At 34.5% G+C, this 24,311-nt stretch overlaps 3 protein-coding genes across 3 annotated transcripts in view; 2 read left to right on the top strand and 1 right to left on the bottom strand.

Moving 5' to 3' along the window:
• LOC109063804 overlaps positions 1 to 4,048 on the top strand; it is a 4,822-nt gene extending 774 nt beyond the window's left edge. The window contains exons 2-6 of the mRNA XM_042742703.1: positions 1 to 331; positions 480 to 637; positions 2,151 to 2,292; positions 2,447 to 2,515; positions 3,314 to 4,048. The exon at positions 1 to 331 is cut by the window's left edge and continues 178 nt beyond it. Coding sequence (XP_042598637.1) covers positions 56 to 331; positions 480 to 637; positions 2,151 to 2,292; positions 2,447 to 2,515; positions 3,314 to 3,436 — 768 coding nt within the window. The 5' untranslated portion in view covers positions 1 to 55 and the 3' untranslated portion in view covers positions 3,437 to 4,048. The remainder of the gene's footprint in view (positions 332 to 479; positions 638 to 2,150; positions 2,293 to 2,446; positions 2,516 to 3,313) is intronic.
• Positions 4,049 to 4,079: 31 nt separating this feature from the next.
• gpr132a (G protein-coupled receptor 132a) lies at positions 4,080 to 7,947 on the bottom strand. Its single transcript, XM_042742702.1, has 2 exons — positions 7,334 to 7,947; positions 4,080 to 6,322 (listed from the first exon to the last, which is right to left on the bottom strand). Exon 2 carries the CDS (start codon positions 6,307 to 6,309, stop codon positions 5,350 to 5,352), a length of 960 nt encoding a protein of 319 aa, XP_042598636.1. The 5' UTR covers positions 6,310 to 6,322; positions 7,334 to 7,947; the 3' UTR covers positions 4,080 to 5,349.
• Positions 7,948 to 8,164: 217 nt separating this feature from the next.
• Positions 8,165 to 24,311, top strand: part of ubr1 (ubiquitin protein ligase E3 component n-recognin 1) — a 31,377-nt gene continuing 15,230 nt past the window's right edge. Inside the window, 20 exon segments of the mRNA XM_042742704.1 lie at positions 8,165 to 8,547; positions 10,996 to 11,261; positions 13,472 to 13,550; positions 13,663 to 13,773; positions 15,557 to 15,684; positions 15,780 to 15,918; positions 15,998 to 16,060; positions 16,157 to 16,280; positions 17,460 to 17,567; positions 17,675 to 17,763; positions 17,849 to 17,947; positions 20,509 to 20,666; positions 20,753 to 20,852; positions 20,930 to 21,058; positions 22,269 to 22,449; positions 23,128 to 23,189; positions 23,279 to 23,389; positions 23,770 to 23,835; positions 23,957 to 24,058; positions 24,235 to 24,298. Coding sequence (XP_042598638.1) covers positions 8,512 to 8,547; positions 10,996 to 11,261; positions 13,472 to 13,550; positions 13,663 to 13,773; positions 15,557 to 15,684; positions 15,780 to 15,918; positions 15,998 to 16,060; positions 16,157 to 16,280; positions 17,460 to 17,567; positions 17,675 to 17,763; positions 17,849 to 17,947; positions 20,509 to 20,666; positions 20,753 to 20,852; positions 20,930 to 21,058; positions 22,269 to 22,449; positions 23,128 to 23,189; positions 23,279 to 23,389; positions 23,770 to 23,835; positions 23,957 to 24,058; positions 24,235 to 24,298 — 2,215 coding nt within the window. The 5' untranslated portion in view covers positions 8,165 to 8,511.

Below are 24,311 nucleotides of genomic sequence, written 5' to 3' on the forward strand. Positions count from 1 at the left end.
GGGATAAAGGCATGGTAACCCTGCTGATCCTGCTGTAGCTCCACAGAACAAGTAGATGAACAGTAGACAGAACAGTAGTAGACTCTCAGGTGGAATTGGAGCGTTGCTGTGTGTAATGGGGGATTGTATGTTGGACCGTTATGGTGAAGATGATTTTCAGAGTTGTGAAGGCTTTGACGATTGGTCTACGTTCAGCTCTGTGGACTGGACAGAACCCGAGCAAGATGGCAGTGGGTTTTCAGACTGGGGTGCATTCCAGGACAATACCAGCACAGAGGAATCATCAACCCTACCTGTGGCAGAAGCAGGAACTTTCGAGTTTCCTGAAAATGTATGTTTTATAGTTTTTCACATTTTTAAAAAAAAAAAAATTTCTGTGGCTGCATGATTATCATTTACTGTTTCAAAATTGGCCTACTTTCAAACTGTTACATCCTGACTGAAATGTTATTGTGGTATTTGATGCTTGTGTTCCACAGAATGAAAATGGCGAAAAGGGGAATCCCTGGTTCATTTTTAATGGCTGTTTTCAAGTTGAGGGGGGAGAGAAAGACCCTGCCGTTATGGAAATCCCTACATTGTCTGTGCTACAGCAGAGCACATTAGACAAGCCCTCTCAGTCTGCAGCAATATCAAGGTACTAGTCTATGGCTTTTGTTAGTTACTGAGATGCATTTTATATAGCCAGTATATTTCTTAGATGGTTCATTGAGCAGCCATCTTGGTAATGACTGTTTCTCAATCTCTTAATTTTTTCATAAAATTAATTATGAATGCAATTCATACATATAATGACTTGAATATTCCTTTTCTATGACTTGCTCTAATGTTTTATTATTTTATGACTATTTCTTAAAAGAAGAAAGGTGAAGTAGTTTTGTTAAAGCATTATGAATGTTTGACATTATTTTTGTAAATACTGATTATTAATTGTTTATTAGTAGTAGTAGAATTACAGGCGTATAAGGTGTATTTAAGGTGTATACATTTTTTACTGAAAATGAAAAATAAAAAATTTAATTATAAATAAAATGAAAAAACTCATAAAACTACATTATGTGACACAGAAACAGTATTATTTATAAAATTATAGTGGATTCGGGTGTCTACCATGAAACTCGCTGTGAGAAATATAGCAAGCGGAGTGATAAAAACCGTTATCACTAGAGTATCACACACCCAAAAAAAAAAAAAAAAAAAACTAAAACAACAAAATCACTAAAGTGAAAACAGAAAATATATTTAAAACATCTAATCTCTTTTAGATAGTTGCCTTACATTACTTTCTTTTTAATTACCGTATTTTTCCGGACTATAAGTCGCACTCTTTTTTTCATAGTTTGGCTGGTCCTGCGACTGAATTAATTTGACATGAACCAAGAGAAAACTTTACCGTCTACAGCCGCGAGAGGGCACTCTATGCTGCTCAGTGCTCCTGTAGCATACCCCAGAAAACATTAACTGAAAACAACTGAAAACTGTTAACTGAAGTATTAACTTAAAGACAACTGAGAAAGACTGAATGCAAACAAAATGCCCCCAAAAAGAAAATCCTATTCTGCAGATTACAAACTGCAGGTAGTAAAATATGCAGCCCATGTTTTCAGGGGAAGGCTACAGGAGCACTGAGCAGCATAGAGCACCCTCTCGCGGCTGTAGACGGTAATGTTTTCTCTTGGTTCTTGGTTCTAAATAAATGTGACTTATAGTCCAGTGCGACTTATATATGTTTTTTCTCTCTGACTGATGCGACTTATACTTAGGTGCGACTTATAGTCCGAAAAATACGGTAATCTCTTTTAGATAGTTGCCTTACATTACTTTCTTTTTAATTAAACTTTAATTGAAAACAATATGAATACACAGATACATTTCTAAGAACACTAGATTAGATGAATAGATTTTCCCTTCTCTTTATCTTAGTCACTCTTATTCGTCATTGAACAGTGTAAGATCAGAGTAGGAATCTCCAGTATGTGTACATTGTCAATATTTTCCCTGATTGAAGTGCGCTCAAACAAGTTTGCACAGTAAAATGTTGTGGTTTATAATTCAATCTCTGCGCACAAGTCTGTTTTAATTGATGAAGCATCAATGGAGTGTCTGTCATTGTCAAAAGTCTTTTGCATGCTCTTTTTTTTTTCCATCAGCGAAGCTGCAAATTTCTGGTGTCATCTACAGTCTGGGTCCAAAATTCTCAGACTATCAGGTCCCAAACCCAAACTACACTCCCACGAAGAACTGCTCAAAACCCTCCAGCTCGGACAGCCTGACACTAGCACTGACTCACAGGTGAGTGTTACAGTCTTCAATTGTGGCACATTGGCACACCCTTTGTGCTACAGAATTTGTAACCTCATGTGGCTTGTTGAGGTGAGAGGTGTGCTAATACATATTCTGTCTTTTGTGGTGCTACTAAAATAAAAAAACTTTTTTTTTTTTCTAGACCACTACTCTTCTTAATCTTGAACTAGAAGATCCAGAATACCCTGCGGGAGCACTTATTCAAACCAAGGTTGGTGTGTGTGTGTGTGTGCGCTTCAGTAAAACAACAGTGAACTGTGGTCAGATGAGATGTTGTCAGGTCATATGTCAGTAAAAACTAATTTTTCTGTCCTGTCAGCTGTAGCTTGTATCATTTCATATTAAAGCGTGAATGAAACTACAAGCATGCATGTAAGATCCGCATCACATTGCATTCAGCAGCAGCAGATCTTAAAGCAATAGCAGCCAAATAACCCAGCTGCTGGGATATCTGTTCATCAAAGATCAAAAGAAAAAAGAAAAAACAATCAAATAAATAACATTTAGATATGTTACAATTAAACAACAGTATATTTAATTTAGAATGTAGTGTTTGATAACTTTATTCAATTTCTGTATATTTCCTAATTGCTGAAGGCCACAGGTAAATATGATATTTATTATAATGAGTTTATCTGAAGATTAAGTTCACTTAAGTTTAAAGTTGTTATTTCTTAAAGTCTAATAAATGTTTTAATTGATAGCTCTCAATTATACAGTAATGCTGAATTGCTAGTAAATGATTAAATATTGGGGGGAAAAATTCCTAGAGACATCAGTTATGCCTTAAGTCATAAAAAAGATGCCATTAAACTAATATATATAAAATATACTGTCTTTGTTGTTTCTACATTAATTTGAAAATTGAATATGAAATGACTCCAATCTTTTTTTGTTTCATTTTTACAACTTTTTTATTTTTTTATTAGTGTAATTGACTAATGAACAAACTCATAAAAGTGGATGAACTTTTGATTTGTGATGAATTGTTTCTGTTGTTTTTTTGTAGCTGATGCCATCATCACAATGTCGGAACACACCAGGATTCTTTTATCAGATCTCACGCCAGTGGCTCAGCCAGTACAACGTGAACCTCCTGCCCTACCAGAACAAGAAAGATCCTCTGCAATAATCAACATCACATGCACACCACACACACTCTCTTACAGTTGCACTGACACACACTTCTTTAGAAATCTGAACCTTTAAACAAAGTACGCACTACTGCCTGCATTCATGAATGTGTACAGAAACAAGCACAGGTAAAGTTCTCCAAGCACTTTTTATAAATAAATCCAAGCCTGTTAAAAAGTGTGATTGACAAAAGTACTTCTGCTGTATGCACACTAGCTCATGAAGGAATTCCTAAGTTACTTGACGAACACACTTTGCCACAGATTAAACACAAAAAGGATGCTTTTCACAAAAGCAACAGAAGAGAACTAACAAGTGTGTAAAAAGAACAAAATCACTGTAAACCTGAAGTACAGGAAGTTAATGCAGCCATTTACTTATTTATATATTCCACTGCCTGCTGCGGCTGCCTAAGCTCATGGCTTACTGTTAAAGCTACATTATTTTTTTTATTGTCTGAAATGTATTGTTTGAATGTATTTGGTATATTTATAATTGAAATATTTAATATTTTAAAGATGAATATACAGTTCTATTAGTTGGTGTCCTGCACTTTAGAGCAGTTTGTCTTTAAGTAATAAAAAGAGCAGTTTAAAGCTCTTCAACAGCATATTTTGTTTTATTTGTTTGTCTCGTATGGCTTTGGTGGGATATCCATTTAAAAAATAATTATAATAATAATCTATGTTTAAAAAATATAATCTTACTTTAATTTCATATCAAGACCATTTAAATACATCAACAATTTGTCACCAAATTGGTTGAGTTTAAGCCTTTTGCCTGATTTAGTCTGCCATCATACACCTTCCCCTTAAAAACTTAAAGATTGCTACATTTAGCTTTTTGTGGCAGTCCTGGTTTATGATTCTCTCTAACTTCCTGTCATTCAGTGTGTTCACCTCAAAACAAAAAAAAATCAGAACTGCTCTACCTTTTATTACAACCTAGCAGATGGGAAGGTCACAAACAGTTAAAGGTCATGGAAAATACAAGTTACAAACACACATTTAAGCATCCGTTCTCATGCTCAAAGTCATCACCACTACAAAACATTTCATGCATCAAGTCCTGATTCTTCACTGTATTCTTCCAAATACATAAACTTCTAGGAGTTTAAAAGAGAAATGAATCATCAAACTGATGCATTTGTTCACCTTTTATATGTAATCAATTAATGAAGGGTAACAGATGGGTTTTTAATAAAAGTTCACTGTTTATGTAGAAAAAAAAAAAAAATGGCAGTGGCCAAAAAGGAAAACTTCAACACTCATAATGCACTCCGAATACACAAATACAGTGCAGGTAACACATTGTTCGTGTACTGACATTGTAAACATTATTACAGTTGACATTACATTACAAAGCTGGTTAAAAATCAGTGAACTTATCCTTTAAATCAGTAAAAAAAAATAAGCCATTGTCAAGCTCATATGTTTATGTGTGTTACTACGTGTCTAAATGCAGGCACACAGTCCATACGTGTCTAGACTGTCACCTGCAAACAGAAAGACATCCTCTTTTTCTGCACATCAGCGCCTAACTTAACCTCTAACCATTTCCTCGTTACGTGTCTGTGGCTTCATGCATTAAACTCAAAAACGTCTATTTCACACTTGGACTTTGCTAAGATCTATAAGATGGCAAATACTAGTACTAATGAAAAAAAGAAAGAAAAAAATCTGCCATATGTCACTAGAGAAAAGTTGCTTCACCAAAAGATTATGACATTTTTAATTAAAAAATTACAAGGGCAAAAAAAACAGTAAACATATGGCACAGATGAATCATCCATAATAAGGTCAATAACATTTTATTTTAATGAACAAGCATAACAGAAACATTTCATATTTAAATACTAAACATTGAAATGTTGTACAGGCTACAAAATCCCAGCTATGGAAACAAAAGAGATCATGCAAAAGAAGAAGATCTTGAGCTGCTACGTAACCCTTGTAGGCCTTTGTGGATCTTCTTATGAACACTGTTGCTGCTAAGCACATAGAAAACAGGGTTTATGGCACTGTTGATGGTAGACAGACCCAGAGAGATTGTATATGGTGTGTAGACACTTCTTTCAAAGTCACATTTCCCATTGGAGAAGTGGAAATTGATGGCACGTAGCAAAAGTATCACATGGTACGGCGTGAAGCAGACTAAGAAGAACAAGATGACGGCTAAGGCCAAGTTACGAATTCTGACTTTGGCCCGTGGCTTCAAACCAGTGCTAGCTCGAACTTTAGCAATGATGGCCAAGTTGGTGACTGTTAGAATGCACAGCGGGATGAAGAAACCGATGAAGAAGCGGGCATAGTTGAGTCCCGTCACTACGACAGAGGGGTCGCTTGGCTCGAAGCACCGCTTCTCCTTTATTTTCTCAGAGTCGCCCTCTGTCATGGTGAAAACCGGCACGTGTCCCACAGCAACGACCACCACAATCACAACGCTGATGATAATGGCATGCCTCATCTTTCTCAGACCTCGAGACTCCATGGCGTAGACCACCGCAACGAAGCGGTCCACGGAAACGCAGCACATCAAGAAGATACTGATGTACATGTTGTTGAAGAACACATAGCCGGTGAACTTACAGGTCAGAGAACCCCACTCCCAGTGATGACCTCTGTTGATGTAAATGGCCCAGAGTGGAAGTGTACCTAGATACATCAGATCACACACTGACAGGCTGAAGAGGTAGACTCCTAGGACGTTCTTCCGGCACACTTCGAGGAACGTGAGGAAGACTGTGATCAGGTTAGCAGGCAGGCCTAATGTGAGGACAGTGCTGTAGAGAACCACTAATGGAAGTGGATTTTCTTCCTCGTAAGGTGGTTCACAGCTGTTTGTGTGGTTTGTTGGACCGGTTATGTTCATGGTCACTGGAAAGCTGAGAGTGGGATCCAAAATGATGGGGGACAAAAACATACTTTCATTTAAAAAGCATGAAGTTGAAATGAAAAAAAAGAAAGGACAACGCTAATGTCAGTAGTAATGCTGGGAAACAATCCTCACTTGCTACTTTAAATACATTTATAGAAGTTTTTTGTTCTCATTTTCCTCTGAGATTACTTCCCACAGCTAAGTCAAATATTATAAAACACGTTGTGGGTGATTTCTAATATGCAGGACGTTTTCATATTATCACATAGGCTAGTCTTGCTATGTTGGATAAATGAACTAAATTAACAATTTTAGATGGCAATTTTAAGATCACAATTTAGTGAACATTTAGTGAACAGCACTAAGCTGGTCATGTGACCTAAATATGACGACGACCACCATATGAGGTGAACTCACACCTTGGTAAAAAAAACAACACCAAAAAAAAAAAAAAAAAAAAACCTCTTATTAAGCTGCTGATGTGACTGGAAACTGGCGTATTTGTTAACATTAGTGAACATGAACTAACCATAAAATACTTCTAATAACAAAACTATAACAAAAGTATTGCTCATTGCTAGTTAATGCATTAACTAACCTTAACTAATGGGATCTTATTGTAAATTGTAACCATATCAGTATTATATTATATTTTTCTCAAGCATTTTAATACTGATAGACCTGCTCGCTTAGGTTACCGGTTTCCCTTACAAAAATTAACCATAGTTTTACTACAAATAAAACCAAAAAACATAGTTAATATAATCTAGTTAAACCATAACCACAAATTAACCATAGTTTTGCTACACTAACCAACATTGGTATTCGTAGTAAACTGTGGTTATACAAATGGTAAACCTACACTTTTACTACACTATTAAAAAATTAAAATAAAAATCATGGGACAATTTTCATAAGGGTTTGACTTTACAACGCAACAACTTGTCGTTTCCCTTTTAAGTCGTAAGTTTTGATTCCATGATGCATAAAAAAAAAACGAATAAAAGAGTTAGCCTACCTCTTATTCCAGATGATCGCGGGAATTACTCAGAATAACTGTTCATGTCATCAGTCTCCGTATCTATTTGTCAAATCAGCCCAGACTCTCTTTTCAATCCCCGTGAACGTGGTAATAAACGTTCAGCTGCACGTGTAGGAAGTGATAATGATGAGCATAAGTGTTTATGCACGCGTTGTGAGTGAGATGCTGCCTGCCACTGACTTTGATACAGAGGAAATAGCAGTTACTGTACGTACAGCAAGACATTTTTGAGTATCATTTACAGAGTGATGAAACTTGATTTGACGTTTCCTTGGGTGACGTCATTTGGGGTTGTGTAAACATACTCCACTCTCCCTTACTGTAAATACTGCTGTGAGTGGCAGTTTTATTCATTTGTTTGTTTGTTAGTTTGACCTTGACGTTGGATTTAAACTCTTCAGTGTTAATGAGGGTCCAGCATGAAAAAGTGATTTCCTTCAGAGGGCGCTGCAGGGCTAAAAATTGGTAGGCTACGCAAACCTAAGATTCATAATATTCGTAATTCACTCCTGAGGAGCGATAAGTTACGGCATCCCTATTATTTTCATAACCACAAAACAACTACAAATCACAACATTGTCTAGATTATAAAATTATAAATCACAACTTCGCTCTTTAATTAATCTTCAGGAATATGAACCATAATTTTAAAGTGGGGGAAATTGCTCACGTCTAAGACATGTTGTGATTAGTAATCAATTCATTATAATGTGTCATAGTTATTTAATAGTTCTTGAAGTTAATCTCATTCAGTAATTGTTAATTACTTGGTATTTTCTCAGTTTTATAAATTCGCTATTACTTATTATCTTGTCTCCGTATTGATAGTTTTACTACTCTGTTGCTGCTCATTTCGCACTAGTTTCTGCATAGTTACTTATTGTTGACGTGATGTATAGCTAAAAATAATGAAAGGACTCGGTCCTCGATTCAAAAAATAGACTATTAGTTTTTTTTTTTTATGCTATAACTCATGTCCTTTTATGTTATTATTTGTGTTATGTAATGTATATGTCTATGCACATGCTTTTATAATTTGCCCACAGTCTGTATACTTGTTATGCTGTTGAATCCAATCCACCAAAAAGACTTTTAAACTGTTGCAAATCCGTCCTGGTTGTGTTGCTGTGGTGACGCTTTACGTCGTTTGGATCATGGCGGAGTCGTTGAACGGTGTACAGTTGAGCACGGTAAATATTTGGCTTTTAATCACTTAAGACAAATTCAGTCGCGTGACACGCGTTTTGTAATATGTTATGATTTCAGCAGGGAAATGTATATGCTGAGTATGCGTGGTAAACCTATAGATTCTGTGTTATCTACGATTTAACGATGAACATATTGGTCAGATACTGCATTTTGTTTACATGATTGTTGATTATGATCCAGCACGCAGACACGAGCAGATTTAACACCCGCTTTAACTGCTCTTTATTCCACATCGCGCACTTTTAAAGCATTTAGTACAGTACGTTGCGCTTTCTTATGAGCTGTTAATATTTTATGTTAGACTGAATGGTTTCTCGTAAGGTACTGCAGGTAAAACGAGCAGTTTTGAATGTGAATTTTCGAGGTGATGCTTTAGTAAATTGGGTTTGTTTACAAAACTATAATATCTTTCATTTACATTTTCATTTTTATGTAGATTGGGTTGAATACGACACAATTTCACCATGTGTTTTCACCCTTTCATGCAGCTCCTTCTATAACCAGAATTGACTGTTTATTTATTTATTTATATTTTTAGACTTGGGCGATATTACCAAATCTAGTGTTTAACCTTCACATTTTTTTCTTTTTGTTTCCATAAATAACATCTTAGATTTTTTTTCTTTCTTTTTTTTTTTAAAGTTTGAATTTGAAAGAGGAGTAAGACGAGTAATTTGAAACGCTGGTAAAAGTGTTACATTTGCATAGACAGCAGAGATTGAAAATATATTCCTCTTGATTTCTCAACCTTGAAATAGATCAGGATGTAGATATCCACTTTCTCTGAAGTGGGAATTGATAGTGATGTTGAAATGTATCTCCTCCTGTTGATATGCAGAGACGGAACATAAATCTGCTTTCGTGATGTATCATAATGCACTTCTGCCATAGTTGCCTGTTTAATATTGCATTGCTTAAAGCAGCCTTATTCGTTAGTCAGTTGACAGGAAGTAGCCAGCAGCACTGACCCTTGGTCCTTCTTTGACAGATCTTGCTGCAGACAGTGAGGTTAATTTATTTCAATCATTCAGTTTTATTGGCATGGATGGGTATGCATCGCGGTTTCGATTATGATGGCTAGGGGTCAAAGGCCATTTATAAGAGGTTTATCTGTGCATTAAGAAGCTCTGAAACGTCTTTGTTTGATTGATGCAAATTATTGCAATGCACTTAGTGTACTTTTTAATTTTTTTTTATATTTATGCATATAGCAGACGCTTTTATCCAAAGCGACTTACAGTGCATTCAGGCTATCAATTTTTACCTATCATGTGTTCCCGAAGAATCGAACCTTGCGCTTGTTAACGCAATGTTCTACCACTTGAGCTACAGGAACACTATTTTTTGCATTAATAAACGAATAGTTTCAGTAATCACTAACTGGAACGTCGTTTAGATCTTGTATTCTGTAAAGATTCTGAATACTGACAGACATAGCATGCTGTTCACCATCTTTGCTGTGATTTGGTGTTTGCATATGAATATATTTAACCACCAAAATTTACATGCATAATAGCTACCCACTTATTTACTCATTTATTAAAAAAAAAAAAATATATATATATATAATAATATATTAAAAAAACTACAACTATAGTCCTAAAATGATATATTAATATTCATTTATAGATATACAATTATAATGAAATATGTATTTAAATATAATATTATAATAAAGAAAATCTTCAGACTGTATTCAGAAGTTTTATTTTCTCTTTTATTTTCAATTTTTATTTGCTTTGTAGAAAACAAAAGGAAATCTTTAGTTTTCTAGTTGCTCTTTTCCATTTAATTACAGTGAACTGAAGCTTTCTTACGTAATACTCTTAAATGCTCTTTTTGAACTGAGGAGGAAGATTTTGACTAAAATAAAAATTTTTGAGGACCTTTATTTCAAAATGTACAAAAATAACTTGCTTTTATGTGACCCTGGACCACAAAACCAGTCATCAGGGTCAGTTTTTTGAAACTGAGATTTATACATCATCTGATTCCATCTTTCCATTGATGTATGGTTTGTAAGGATCTGACAATATTTGGCCGAGATGCAACTATTGGAAAATCTGGAATCTGAATGTGCAAAAAAAAAATAAAATAAAAAAAAATAAAAATATTGAGAAAAGTGCCTCTAAAGCTGTCCTAATGAAGTTATTAGCAATGCATATTACTAAACACAAATTAAGTTTTTATATATTTATAGTAGGACATTTGCAAAACATCTTCATGGAACATGGTCTTTACTTAATGTCCTAATGATTTTTGGCATAAAAGAAAAATCTATAATTTTTGACCCATGTATTTTTTTATTTTTGGCCATTGCTACAGATATACCTGTGCTACTTATGACTGGTTTTGTGGTCCAGGACACATATGACCCTTTAATGTATTTGGTTAGTTATATAATCTATGCTCTTTCACTTTTTCCCACAAAATGGCAGGAAGCTTCGAACAGAGGGGCTGCCATACTCTGCTATTTAGGGGAGCAAGTCCCTCTAATTTACTGTCTGGAGACGGAGCCACAACAAGGGGAGGAGGAGAAAAAGGTTGAGCAACGCCTCCTGTATCCTCTGGAGTGCTTCCTTTTTGGAGAGGACCCCTGTGTGGGCCTGCAGAAGCTACAGCAATACAACAGCAGCTCTTCAGCTCAGCAGTGTGGACGTGTCTTTAAAGAGGGCGAGACCGTCTACTCCTGCAGGTTAGACCAGAGCCCCTTTGATACTGTATGCAGTCATCGACTCCTACAGGAGAACATCAGCTAGACTGATCGATGAGCCAGCATCTCAGTGCAGATTGTTTAATGGACAGCCTTATCAGTGGATAATGCACATTTCATTTATTCAAGTAATTTGAGTGTATTAGTCAAATTGGGGTAATACGGTGTAAATAAATGTTCATATTTCAACAATTTTCAGTCATTGCTTGGATATTGTGTACTGTATTTACTATCAGTGAAAAATTTGGAAACATTTGAATGAATGTAGGTTTCTCGTGAACATGATTAAAAGGTTTAGATGTTTTTTTTTTCTTTATTAGTTGATTTATTTATTTGTTCATTCATTCATTTGTTTAATCTTTTTAACCCCAAATATTTTAAACGCTAATGCCACCACCATTGCGTAATAGCATTAAAGGAATAATTGATAAAAGTTATTCCATATTATATAGTAAAACAAACAAATCATATAGAAATAAATGAATGAATGAATGAAAAAATATTATTAAATTTTAAAGGGGTCATATGATGTTGCTAAAAAGAATATTATGTTGTGTATTTGGTGTAATGCGATGTGTTTATGCGGTCTAAGGTTCAAAAAACCACATTATTTTCCACGTACTGTACATTATCGTTGCTCCTCTATGCCCCACCTTTATCCAGTGTGTTGTGATTGGACAATTCCTCAAGTGTGTGACGAAAATGTTACGCCCCTCACCATACTGTGATGCTGTGTGTCCCGGCGCGACGAGACAAAAGCAATAAAACCCATTACAAACAAGGCATTTGTAGCATCCAGTGGGGACATAATTACTGGTTATAATGACTTACACTCTCTTATTATACATTGCGTATCGCGCCGCGTAAACGTAAAACCCATGTCACATTTGTGTTGGAGAAACGACAACAAAAAAGCGCTACTCTACAAGTGCTACTCTACACTGGGGGAAGTCATGGCCTAGTGGTTAGAGAGCTTGACACCTAACCCTAAGGTTGTGGGTTTGAGGTTTGAGTCTCGGGCCAGCAATACCATAACTGAGGTGCCCTTGAGCAAGGCACCGAACCCCCAACTGCTCCCTGGGCACCGCAGCATAAATGGCTGCCCACTGCTCCTTAAATGCATACAACGTGTTCTTATTATTGTTCACCATACTTTGCTTGTGTGTGTGTTGTTCACTGCTGTGTGTGTGCACTTTGGATGGGTTAAATGCAGAGCACGAATTCTGAGTATGGGTCACCATACTTGGCTGTATGTCACGTCACTCAAAACTTGCGTTTGAATCGTCAGTGGCAAATTCTTTACATATGAAAACATACTTACGGCTGTGAGTCAGAAGCGTCAGGCTGTCCTTGCAAAGTTGGAATTGCCCAACTTTATAGAAACAGACACCGCCATTGTAGGCTACTCTTCCAGGAAACAGTCCTCCGCAAAATGCGCTGCACACATCTGAATATTTGGGTTGAACTGTTCTGGAACAGTGTTGTAGATACAACTTAACCACTGATTTCTAGTCGTGTCCTCTGTTGGAAGACCAAACAAAGTAGTTTCGCTTTCACAACGAAACACACAGCGTCTCCACAACATTGCGCCGGCGGCAACAACAATACTACAGCGAGAATAAAAGTTACGCATTCTTTCGTTGCGTGAATATTTGGGTGGTGTTATGCAAATCTTCCCATACAGTGATGTAGACGTGGGGCGTGTTTAAATTAGGCACTTTAGGGGTGTGTGGTTGACACTTAACTTTTATAAAGAATATCTCTTTGGATTTGAGACTTTAGTCTTTGCAACTTTACATATATTCTTTATGCACCAAGAGCTTGTAACACTCCAAAGAGAAAGGAAAAATTTTAATCACATCATATGACCCCTTTAACGTTTTACCATTTAGGGTTTAAAAATGGATATCCATTCATCCGTCCATCAATCCATCCATATATATATATATAGTGTGTGTGTGTGTGTGTGTGTGTAATGTAGAAATAACTTCTACTGTTATTATAAATGGCAGACAATAGCAATAATAAAGAATTTGTAAGTGTGTCCAAATCTTGTTTATTTATCTATTTGTATTTTTGCTATTTACTTATTTATTTTTGCCTGCAAGTATATATCAGCACTACACCATTCACCATACTTCTATGAAGTTCTTATGCTGAACTCTTTTTTTTTTTTTTTTTGTATATCCCAGGGATTGTGCAATAGATCCCACCTGTGTACTCTGCATAGAATGCTTCCAGAAGAGCGTGCACAAAAGTCATCGCTACAAGGTACATGCACTCTTACTAATAATTTTTGAAAAATTTACCACCATCTAAAGAATTATTATTTTTATTACTGTGTTTTATTTATTTATTTTTACAATTTGCATTGCTACCGCAGATGCATGCCTCAGCAGGAGGAGGTTTCTGCGACTGTGGAGATTTGGAGGCTTGGAAGAGCGGACCCTGCTGCTCCCAACATGACCCTGGCACTTCAGTCACTATGGAAACGGTACAGTTTATTTTCTCTTATCGATGCTAAGACCTTTTTTCCATGAACAATATTGTTGAACTAACTTCCTGCCTTGAGGTCAGAGGAGCTGTTCTGTCCGTGCGTTTGCTAAACCCAACCCTCCCTCTGTGGGAAAACACAAAGTGTGTGGGAAAGTGACACGCAGCAGGCCTGTGATGCAAAACCAGCTGGAAAAAAAATACAAGGACTGCATGAGTAGAAGAAGTCTTTAGTAAGAGGGTTTGTTGTACATGGAAATTAATGTACGAAATAGTTAGAAAGAATGAAAGACTATCAGTTGTAGATTTTGGGTGTTGATGGGCATATTAATTCATCTAAATCCCAGTATTCCATAAAGAGTGAGGGTGTTCTGATATCGACTGATTTCTTGCTGTGAGCCTGGATGTTGGCCTGGAAAGCAGATGGTCTGCTTCAGTGTTCTGATAACTCAATAGATCCACCGTGATAAGATCAGGCTCCAGATCCACACTCACTCATGGCCACCTTTGTCAGTAAACAGCAGGTGCCTTTTTGTGTTTGACACCCTCTGGCGAAATCTAAACATTAACATAATGAACATGACAGATGGACATTTCAACCAAATCAGCAAACATCATATTCTGCTCAAAGGGCCTGTCGTGTTTTGTTATGTTTTTGCTGCTTTTCCAGTCAAATTAAGCTCTTTCGGTACCTAGTCACTATTTTTGGTGTGACTGGCTTTTAGGAGATGTTACAGATTGTGATCTTCTGGTGGAGTTGAGGAAATTGAGGATATTTAGTTATGCAGTAGACCTTTGGGAGCTTGCATTCTGCCAAATAACAAACAAAATATACACGTGAGAATAAACAGCAGTGGGTTCTTGTGAGGTTGTGCTCATCTCTATGCAAGCCTACTCTCCCTAAAATAATCATAATAAAGCCATTTAAAGAACTATTAACAGATCATTTGTTCCCAACAATTAAAATTCTCAAACCATTTTAGTGCTGTCAAACGATTCCAAAATAAAGGTTTTTGTTTACATATATGTGTGTGTTGTGTATATTTATTATTTATATATATATATATATATAAATACACACATACAGCATATATTTTGAAAATATTTACATGTATATATTTATAATCATATAATTTATATCATATATAAATATATTTAATGTATAAGCGTAACATATTTTTCTTAAATATATACATGCATATTTATATACTTTTGAACTCCAGTGTATACTAATGTTTAAAAGTTTGATGTTAGTAAAAAAAAATTATAGAAACTGATCAAGTAAAGACATTTATAATGTTACAAAAAGATTTCTATTTTAAACAAATGATGTTCTCAGAACTTTCTATTCATCAAAGAATTGTGAAAAATACATTTCAGCTTGCGCAAAAATATTAAGCTGCACAATTGATTTCAACATTGATGAAATTGAAATTCAAATAATTATTTATTTAATAAATTAAATAAAATTAGTCATCGAAATCATCATTGATGTCAAACCTAAAGCTTAATCTTGATGATTTATGCCACTTTTTTGTTATTATTATTATTATTATTATTATTATTATTATTATTATTATCGTCAGTTTTGGAGCTCAACGTTTCCAGTCCTTATTAACTTTTATCGCATGAAAATGAGCAGCTTGGACATTTCACTAAATATCTATTTTTGGGTGAATTAATAGGTAGATGTTTGTATGTGAGCACAAATCAAGTACAATCATTCTGTGAACAACTATAGATGAACTGACTCTCAGTGACAGCTGCTGTTATGTGTGTCACAGGATGAGTGCGTGATGGATCCAGGCCTTCGAGAAAGGGCTCAGATGCTGTTCCACCTGTTGCTGCGGTACATGACAGACATGCTGGTTTGGAAAGAAACCTATGAGCTATCAGAGGAGCTAAAGCCAAAGTGAGATATACAGTTACTAAAGCCTCAAACTGGAAAGTCCGAAATGGGCTCCACCTTAATTTTAAAAAGTTAACGTCGTTTAATATTGTGTTCAGAGTGAAGGAAGACACCTACTTCTGTGTGCTCTACAACGATGAACATCACTCATATGATCACGTCATCTACACACTTCAGCGCGCGCTCGCCTGTGACCAGAATCAGGCCCAAATCTACACTGCACTTATTGACAAGGAAGTGAGTATTCAGAGTATTCCACATAGTCTTACACAGTCAGCGTATAGACTTTTCATACCTCATTTTATCATGATTTCAGGGCCGGAAAGCTGTGAAGAGAGGTACTCTCAGTTCCTGTCAACAAGCCAAGGATAATATCAGAGTAAACATACTGGCTACACTCTTCCACCACGAACATTTTTATGATTTTTGGAGGGCGTATATAGATGTCTTAACCATCTTTACATTTCCTCTGCAGCATAACTCGGAGCACATCATCCAGATACCTTTGCGGGTGGAGATCCTTCACACTGCTATAATGGCTCATCAGACCTTCGCCCTCAGACTTGGCGCATGGTTTCAGAAGATCATTGGCTACTTAGGTAGATGATTAGGAGCAGAAAGTGAAGTGACAACTGGTTTTTATTTACAATAGTTCCGTTTTTAAAACAATAGAGTACAGAATCATTTGTAAAAAATATTTCATGAATGTACTAAAATAGCCCTCCTGAATCTCCTGATTACCAAATGAATGAACCAAGTATTTTTTTTATTATTATTTTAATCATTAGCAGTAATACTGACAATTATAAAAAAAAAATCTAACAAAAATTAAAACCAAACCCAAAAACTAAAAAAATAAATATATAAAAATATATAAAAAATATATATACATAAAAAAATATATATATATATATATATATATATATATATTTATATTATCGATTATATAGCAAAAATATTTTGCTGCTTAATGTTTTTGTGGAAACTTAAATTTTTTTGGAGGATACTTTGATGAATAAAAAAGTTCAGTGAACAGTATTTAAACCAAAAACCAATAAAAGGTAGTTTGATAAAGAAAATCAAAAAAAAAAAAGATTCATTTTATGTCCTTGCTGAATAAAAGTATATGTGTATATATATATATATATATATATATATATATATATATATTTTCCATCAAATAAATAAAATCAAAAAAAAAATAGATATAAAACAAAAACAAAAAAAAAATAGATATAAAAAGAAAATAAAAAAAAAAAGAGAGATAAATTCTGTTTTTCTAGCAAAGCAATACATTGCATATTAAAATAGTTATTTTAAATTGCAATAATATTTTACGATATTGCTGTTTCTACTGGTCAAATGAACATATGTGACCCTGGACCACAAAAAAAAACAGCCTTAAGTGTAAATTTTTCAAAATTTATATTTATACGACATCTGAAAGCTGAATAAATACGTTTTCAATTGATGTATGGTTTGTTGGGATCGGACAATATCTGAGGGTGCAAAAAAATCTGTATATTGAAAAAAATCGCCATTAAAGTTGTCCAAGTGAAGTTCTTAGCAATGCATATTACTTATCAAAAATTACGTTTTGAGATATTTCAGTAGGGAATTTACAAAATATTTTCATGGAACATGATCTTTCTTAATATCCTAATGCTACAAATATACCCCAGCGACTTCAGACTGCTTTTGTGCTCCAGGGACACATATATAAACTGAAGTAACAAATAGCTAATTTTGAGGTTTTGTCCTTGTCACTGGTTGTGTAGTTGGCCTCAGGGAGGTATTCTGTCAGGTGGCTTTGGAGCCGGCTGCTGACAACAATCAACTCTGCCTGATCAGTCGACTCATGCTGCACGACGCCAAACTTTATAAAGGTCAAAATTTCAATCTCTACCATTAGATTATGCACTTTTAATACCCTGCCAACATTTTTAAATTCGGTAAAATAGACGTAAACCCAATTTCCTGTTACTCTCCTCAGGAGCTCGCAAGGTTGTCCATGAGTTAATTTTCAGTAGTTTACTGATGGACACAGAATTCAAGAGGCAGTTTGCCATGAAATTCACAGAGGTATAATTTTACAGCTGCATATCATTTCACATGCGTATACATCATTCTAATGTTTGAGTACTAACAGGAGTATGTCATGTTTCAGCACTACAAGCAACTTCAGGAAGACTTTATCAGCGATGACCATCAGAGGAACATCTCAATCACAGCCTTATCTGTGCAGATCTTCACTGTTCCCACTTTGGTATGATGAACAGCTAGCTGAAATGACATCAAGCATGTTTCTGTAAAGTCTAGCATCTTTCTTTATCCAATATAATCTAACTAAAACTAGTTTCTAACTAAACATGCATTGATACACATACTTTTATCAGTCAGATACTGTTCCCTGTAATTAGTTTCCTGCTTGTACACTTTTTATCTATTACAAAGAAAATCAGAATTTTTTTTTTTTTAATTTTTTTGTGGTGTGCCTGCATACAGCTGGTGAGAATGCTGCACATACTTTATATAGGGCCCTGTGATTTCTGCGATGTAGCAAACATGGTCGGAATCACATAATCCAGTCATAAAAATGGAATTTACTGTAAAAGGCAGAGGTGAAATCAAAATGCGATATGGACTAGTGTCTTTGAATATTAAGCCGCAGAAATACTATTTAAATATGAATCCTTCATGTTCTGCGTGTCTCTGTGTGAATGAATGGAGCAGGCGAGTGGTTTCATTTGCTACACGCATACAGCAACACGTGTGATGCTCGCACCGTTTTCATTTTTTTTTCTTTTTAAAACCATTATTTAGAGATGCTTTTGATTATTAAAATTTAATGAAACCATTAAAATGGAGTCCAGAAAAGTAATGGAAAACACAGAATTTTGAAATTATTAAACTAAATTTGATAAAAATAAATAAAATGTATTTAATGTTTGGAAACATTACTATTTTTAATGTTTTAATAAATTGAAAGAAGTTTCTTCTGCTCATCAAGCCTGCATTTATTTGATCAAAAATACAGAAAAAAAAATGTAATATTGTGATATATTAATACAATTTAAAATAATTGTTTTTAAATTTATTATACTTTAAATTATCATTTATTTCTGTGATGCAAAGCTGAATTTTTAGGATCATTATCACATGATCCTTTAGAAATCATTCTAATATGATGATTCATTATCAAAGTTGGAAACAGATCTGCTGCTTAATATTTTTTCAGAACATGTGATACTTTTTTTAGGATACTTTGATGAATAAAAAGTAAAAAAAAAAAAAGAAAGAAGCTATGTTTTTAAAATATAAATATTTTGTAATAACAATATACACTACTGGTCAGTAATTTGGGGTCAGTAATTTTTTTTCTCTCTTTTTTTTTAAATAAAATCAATACTTTTAGCAAGGATGTGTTAAATTGATAAAAAGTGATAGTAAAGAATATTATTAGAATATATATATTAGAATTTTTTTTTTATTTTGAATAAATGCAGTTCTTTTTAACCTTTTATTCATCAAATATATTAGACAGCAGAACTGTTTCCAACACTCATAATAAATCAGAATATTAGAATGATTTCTAAATGATCATGTGATAGACTGGATGTTACATGTGACACTGAAGGCTGGAGTAATGATGCTTGAAAATTCAGCTTTGCATCACAGGAATAAATTATTTTTTCTAAAGTATATTCAAATAGAAATCTATTATTTTAAGTTGTAATAATATTTCACAATATTACTGTTTTTTTTTTTTCTGTATTTTGATAAAATAAATGCAGGCTTGATGAGCAGAAGAGACTTCTTTCAAAAACATTAAAAATAGTAATGTTTCCAAACTTTTGACCTGTACTGTGTGTGTGTGTGTATATATATATATACTATATATATATATGAATATATATATATATATATATATATATATATATATATATATATATATATATATATATATATATATATATATATATATATATATAAGATTCCAGAAAAATTTTAATGGCATTCTGGCACATTTTGGAACAGGACAGATTTTGTACTTTAAAGCATTTGTGAAAATAAAACTGATTTCATAGGGCCCTAATATGTTATGAACTGCATTCTGGCACATTTTGGAACAGGACAGATTTTGTACTTTAAAGCATTTGTGCTTTATTTTTATTTCTTTGTAGCATATGTTTTGACTTTACAGTACTGTAGCTACTATTTGTTCTTGATGCATCTCAATCTTTAGGCTTTAGAGTTCGCTCAAAAAGGAAAATTTTGTTATCATTTACTCACCCTCACATCATGTCAAATCTGTATGACTTTCTTTCAGTGGAACACACAAAATATTTCAAAGAATATCCTGGTATTTTTTTTATCAATATTATGAAAGTAAATGTTAACTGCGGCTATCACACCCTAAAATGACAAAAAAAAAAGTATTATAAGAATGTTATTATAATTAATATTACAAGTTATTATAAATGAATCAGTCTTTCTAGTTTACAAAACTTGTGTAAATTATTGATTCATGAGCCAGATGTTGTTCTTGTGTTCATTTTTATGGAGCTTTAGCATTCTTTTTCATTAAGCATACCTTTTTGCATCCTGAAATCTTCAGCACCCATTAATTGCAATGGCATTAAAAATAACCATAATATATAAGAGAATGCTAGTCCTTTTTTGTTTCATAAAAGAAAGTAAGTCTTACAAATTGGAATTGTATGACGCAAGTACACAATGAGAACTAATATTCGGGGAACTAAACCTTAAAGTTAATTTAAAGGTTGAAGGTACATGTAAAGTTTTCCATCTCTCTCTCTTTCTCAGGCCAGGCAGTTGATAGAGGAGGGCAGCGTCATCAAGGTCATTATAGACACTGTGATGGATATGATGATGGAACATCTGGACAGCAACAACCGCTTCCAGTTCCAGGGCCACAACCCTGACAAGTTCTTCCGGGTTCAAGTTATCTTCCATGACCTCAGGTCTACACACAACCCTTGAATTATGGAAAATAAATACATCTCATTAATTGGCTCAATGTTGATTGGTTCCATTTGGATGTTTTCAGGTACATTCTAATCAGTAAGCCCTCCGTGTGGACTGAGACGTTGAGGGTGAAGTTCCTCGAAGGTTTAAGGATCTTTCTTCACTTCTTATGTTGTATGCAGGTAATGCTTTCTCTTGGCAAAAGGATCTCAATTTGGTTTGATCTGTAGCCTAATTGGATCTCATTCTTTGGTGGCAGGGGATGGAGGAGGTGAAGAGGCAGCTTGGTCAGCATGTTGAGGTGGAGCCCGAGTGGGAGGCGGGACTTACCCTCCAGATGCAGCTGCGCCACATTCTCGCAATGTTTCAGGACTGGTGTTCTTCTGACGTGAGTCACAGCTAGTCAGGGATCTTGCTTTTCTGTATTGCTTTTTGGGGGTAAAATATATACATAAGAAATTGGTGATTATGAAAAATGAATAAAATATAAGTCAGTATACTTCTGTTGAAAATATACACCTGTCATCCCCCGCGAAACGGTTCTCATTCGCCCTTGAATATGAATTGCCATGAGTGAACATCTCGAACGTCATGATTCAGTTCATCTGGAAGAGAAGACAAAAATGGCAAAGACCTCAGCTGTAAGGGAGCACTTTAAATTGAGTGAGGACAAGACAAAGGCAGTGTGCCAAATATGAAACTGGCCTACCACAACAGCACGTCAAGTTTGAAAAATCACCCGAGTTCTGTAAGTTGTACGCCTATAGTATATTCTTGGAGTACAAAAAACAAAACAAAAAAAACAAGCTGCTTTTATCCGCCATGTTAATCAGTAATTTTACACATGATAAAAACGTGCACTTAATTTGCTTGGAAAATACTTGCGTATACTGGTTAATAAAGGTAAATTTAGACATTTGCAAATTTACTACAATATGCCAAGATCCAGTCTATGTAGTCTATATATCAGTCTTTCTAGATTTTAACATTACAATTAGTGGTCGACCGATATATCTCCAAGGCCGATATATCGGCCGATATTTGGCATTTTTTAAATATCGATCAACCACTAATTACAATACAAACTGGTAACTCACACTTTACTCATGTTTAAAAAAAAAACTGATAAGTATGTCTTGTTTCCCGAAATGGGGCGATTAGTGGATGGTCTTGTTTTAAATAAACATCTATTATTTTGTAGTTATAAAATTTGGTGAGTAAATTCAAACATCCATGAGTGGAGCGTTTTCATTTTAGTGAATGGGGTGTGAGCACCATGGCAAACACATAAGTCAGTCTATTCTACTTTTGTTAGTTATGCAAAACCTATGCTAAAACAACATGTGCTTTATTACCAGACATTATGTTTTATAATCAGAAAATATGTGATGTTTCCAAAATCAAGTAAAAATCTATTTACACGTTACAGAATGTTAACCTAATGCTGAGACAAAGCACTTCAATTGACCACAGTCTACTTTTAAAGCCATTTCTGCTGCTTTACTGATTAGCTTACAAATCTTGTTTATCCACTGGTTAATGAATGACCTGGAACTGTGACACTGTGTATGTGTGTGTGTTGTGTTATTTACCCACAGGAGAGGGTTCTGTTGTTGGCCTTTCAGGAGTGTCACAGAGCTCTAATGTCCTGCACTAACCAGCCCTTCCGCAGCGAGCAGACAGACAGCTACATGTGCAAGCAGATCCTCCACGCACGGCCGTATAAAATCTCAGAGGAGCCCGTCTCCATCCATCTGCCAATCTCCAGACTCCTGGCCGGTTAGCAGAATTGTTGAATCCCTGTATCAGAAGACAGACTTTTGAGGGTTTCTAACTGGTGGCGTTTTAAAATGACTTGGGTTGGATTAGGGATGTAGAATATGGTTATGCAGAATATTAAAGCCAAAATGTTAATAATAGAAATGCTAATAAGCAACTAGTTAATAGCAAGAATTGGTCCTTACACTAAAGTGTTTTTTTTATTATTATTATCATTGTTAAATATATTAAAATAAAAATGGTTATTTTAAATAAATAAAAAATAATCATAAAACTGTTGCTCAAAAACTGATTTTTTTTAATTTATTTTTTTTAATTTTTTTTTGAAAGCAGTTATACTGCTTAACATTTTTGTGACAGCTGTACTTTTTTTTTTTAGATAATTATTTGATGAATAAAAATTCAAAAGAACTTCATTTATTTAAAATAGAAATATTTTGTAGCCTATTTTTGTAAAATCTTTTATAAAACCGTTTAATATTGCTTTTGATCCTTTTATTGCAGCCTTGAATAGAAGTATTAATTTCTTTCAAAACAGATAAAGATCTGTTAACTATTGGAACTCATGAAAGTGTACCAATGAGTGTGGCTGTTTTATTATTATTATTATTATTATTATTATTTATTTTTATTTTTTTAGTGGTCACTGCAATACTCCGTGTCTGTATCTGTTCTCAGGTTTATATGTGCTGCTGTGCCAGACTGGAGCAATCCAATACCTCCCTGACTTTGTGGATCCTGTGAGTATATCATTAATTAATAAAATGAATCTGTAACATGTGAATGTCTAGCACTGTGGTTTACAGGTGTGTGTTTGTGTGTGTTTCAGGTGCAGCTGAACTTCACTGAGCTGGCGGAGCAGCCTCTGCGCTGTGTTGTGCTAGCAGCTCAGGTGTGTGCTGACATGTGGCGCAGAAACGGCCTGTCGCTCGTCAGCCAGGTGAGAGGGTCACCAATTTGTAAAAACAAAAAAAAAAGGGGGAAAGAAAATCACAAAAAACATGAAAGTAGAGAATATTTGTAAATGCAATAATTCGTCATTCTTTGAAAAATCTGAATGTTCAAAATCTGAACATGAAAAAAGTCTCCAAATAAGCTGTTCGATCATCAACTGATATTCATTTTAACATCTTATATGTGGCATGGCATGGCCTTTAATGGTTATTGACGTTATCTAAATTGTATTTATTTTGAATGAATGTATGTATTGTATATTGGAGGGGTGAAAAAAAAAAAGCAAATATGTAACAGAATTGAAATGCATGAATGTCGATGTTGTGTTGCATCATGAACATATTCTAACTTTTGCTGTTGTCTTAGGTGTATTACTATCAGGATGTTAAGTGCAGGGATGAAATGTTTGATAAAGATGTTATCATGCTGCAGGTATGTCCTTAAAATCATAAATGTGTTATGAAATGTAAAAATAATAATATCAAATAAATGATATAATTATTAAATAAAGAATATAATAATTCAATTAATTACATTTTCTGACCAACCACAGATTGCTGCTTCCAAAATGGACCCCAATCATTTCCTCATGCTTGTTCTTTTGAGATTTGAACTCTTTGATATTTTTAATGACAACTCCTCCAGCAAAGATCAGGTGAGTAAGAGAAGGTGAGGTGAAATCAAGTGGAATATGTATAGTTCTGTAGCAGCTTCTCCAAAACTGATCATTACATTACATTTAAACATATTTAAATAATAAATCATTTGATTATACTTTTTGTCATTAATTATGGATTTTTATTAGTTTCTGTGCCTTTTTTCATCACACAGGAAGTACTGAAACAGTGGAACAGGTTAACAGAGGAGATGCTTTACCTGATAATCATCATTGCAGGTAAGTTCTGGCG

This window comes from Cyprinus carpio, chromosome B17 (genome assembly GCF_018340385.1).
Source record: "Cyprinus carpio isolate SPL01 chromosome B17, ASM1834038v1, whole genome shotgun sequence".
Taxonomy (NCBI): Eukaryota; Metazoa; Chordata; class Actinopteri; order Cypriniformes; family Cyprinidae; genus Cyprinus; species Cyprinus carpio.

Coding starts and splice junctions, on each gene's coding strand:
- gpr132a (XM_042742702.1), bottom strand. CDS start 6,309: ATGAACATAACCGGTCCAACAAACCACACAAACAGCTGTGAACCACCT.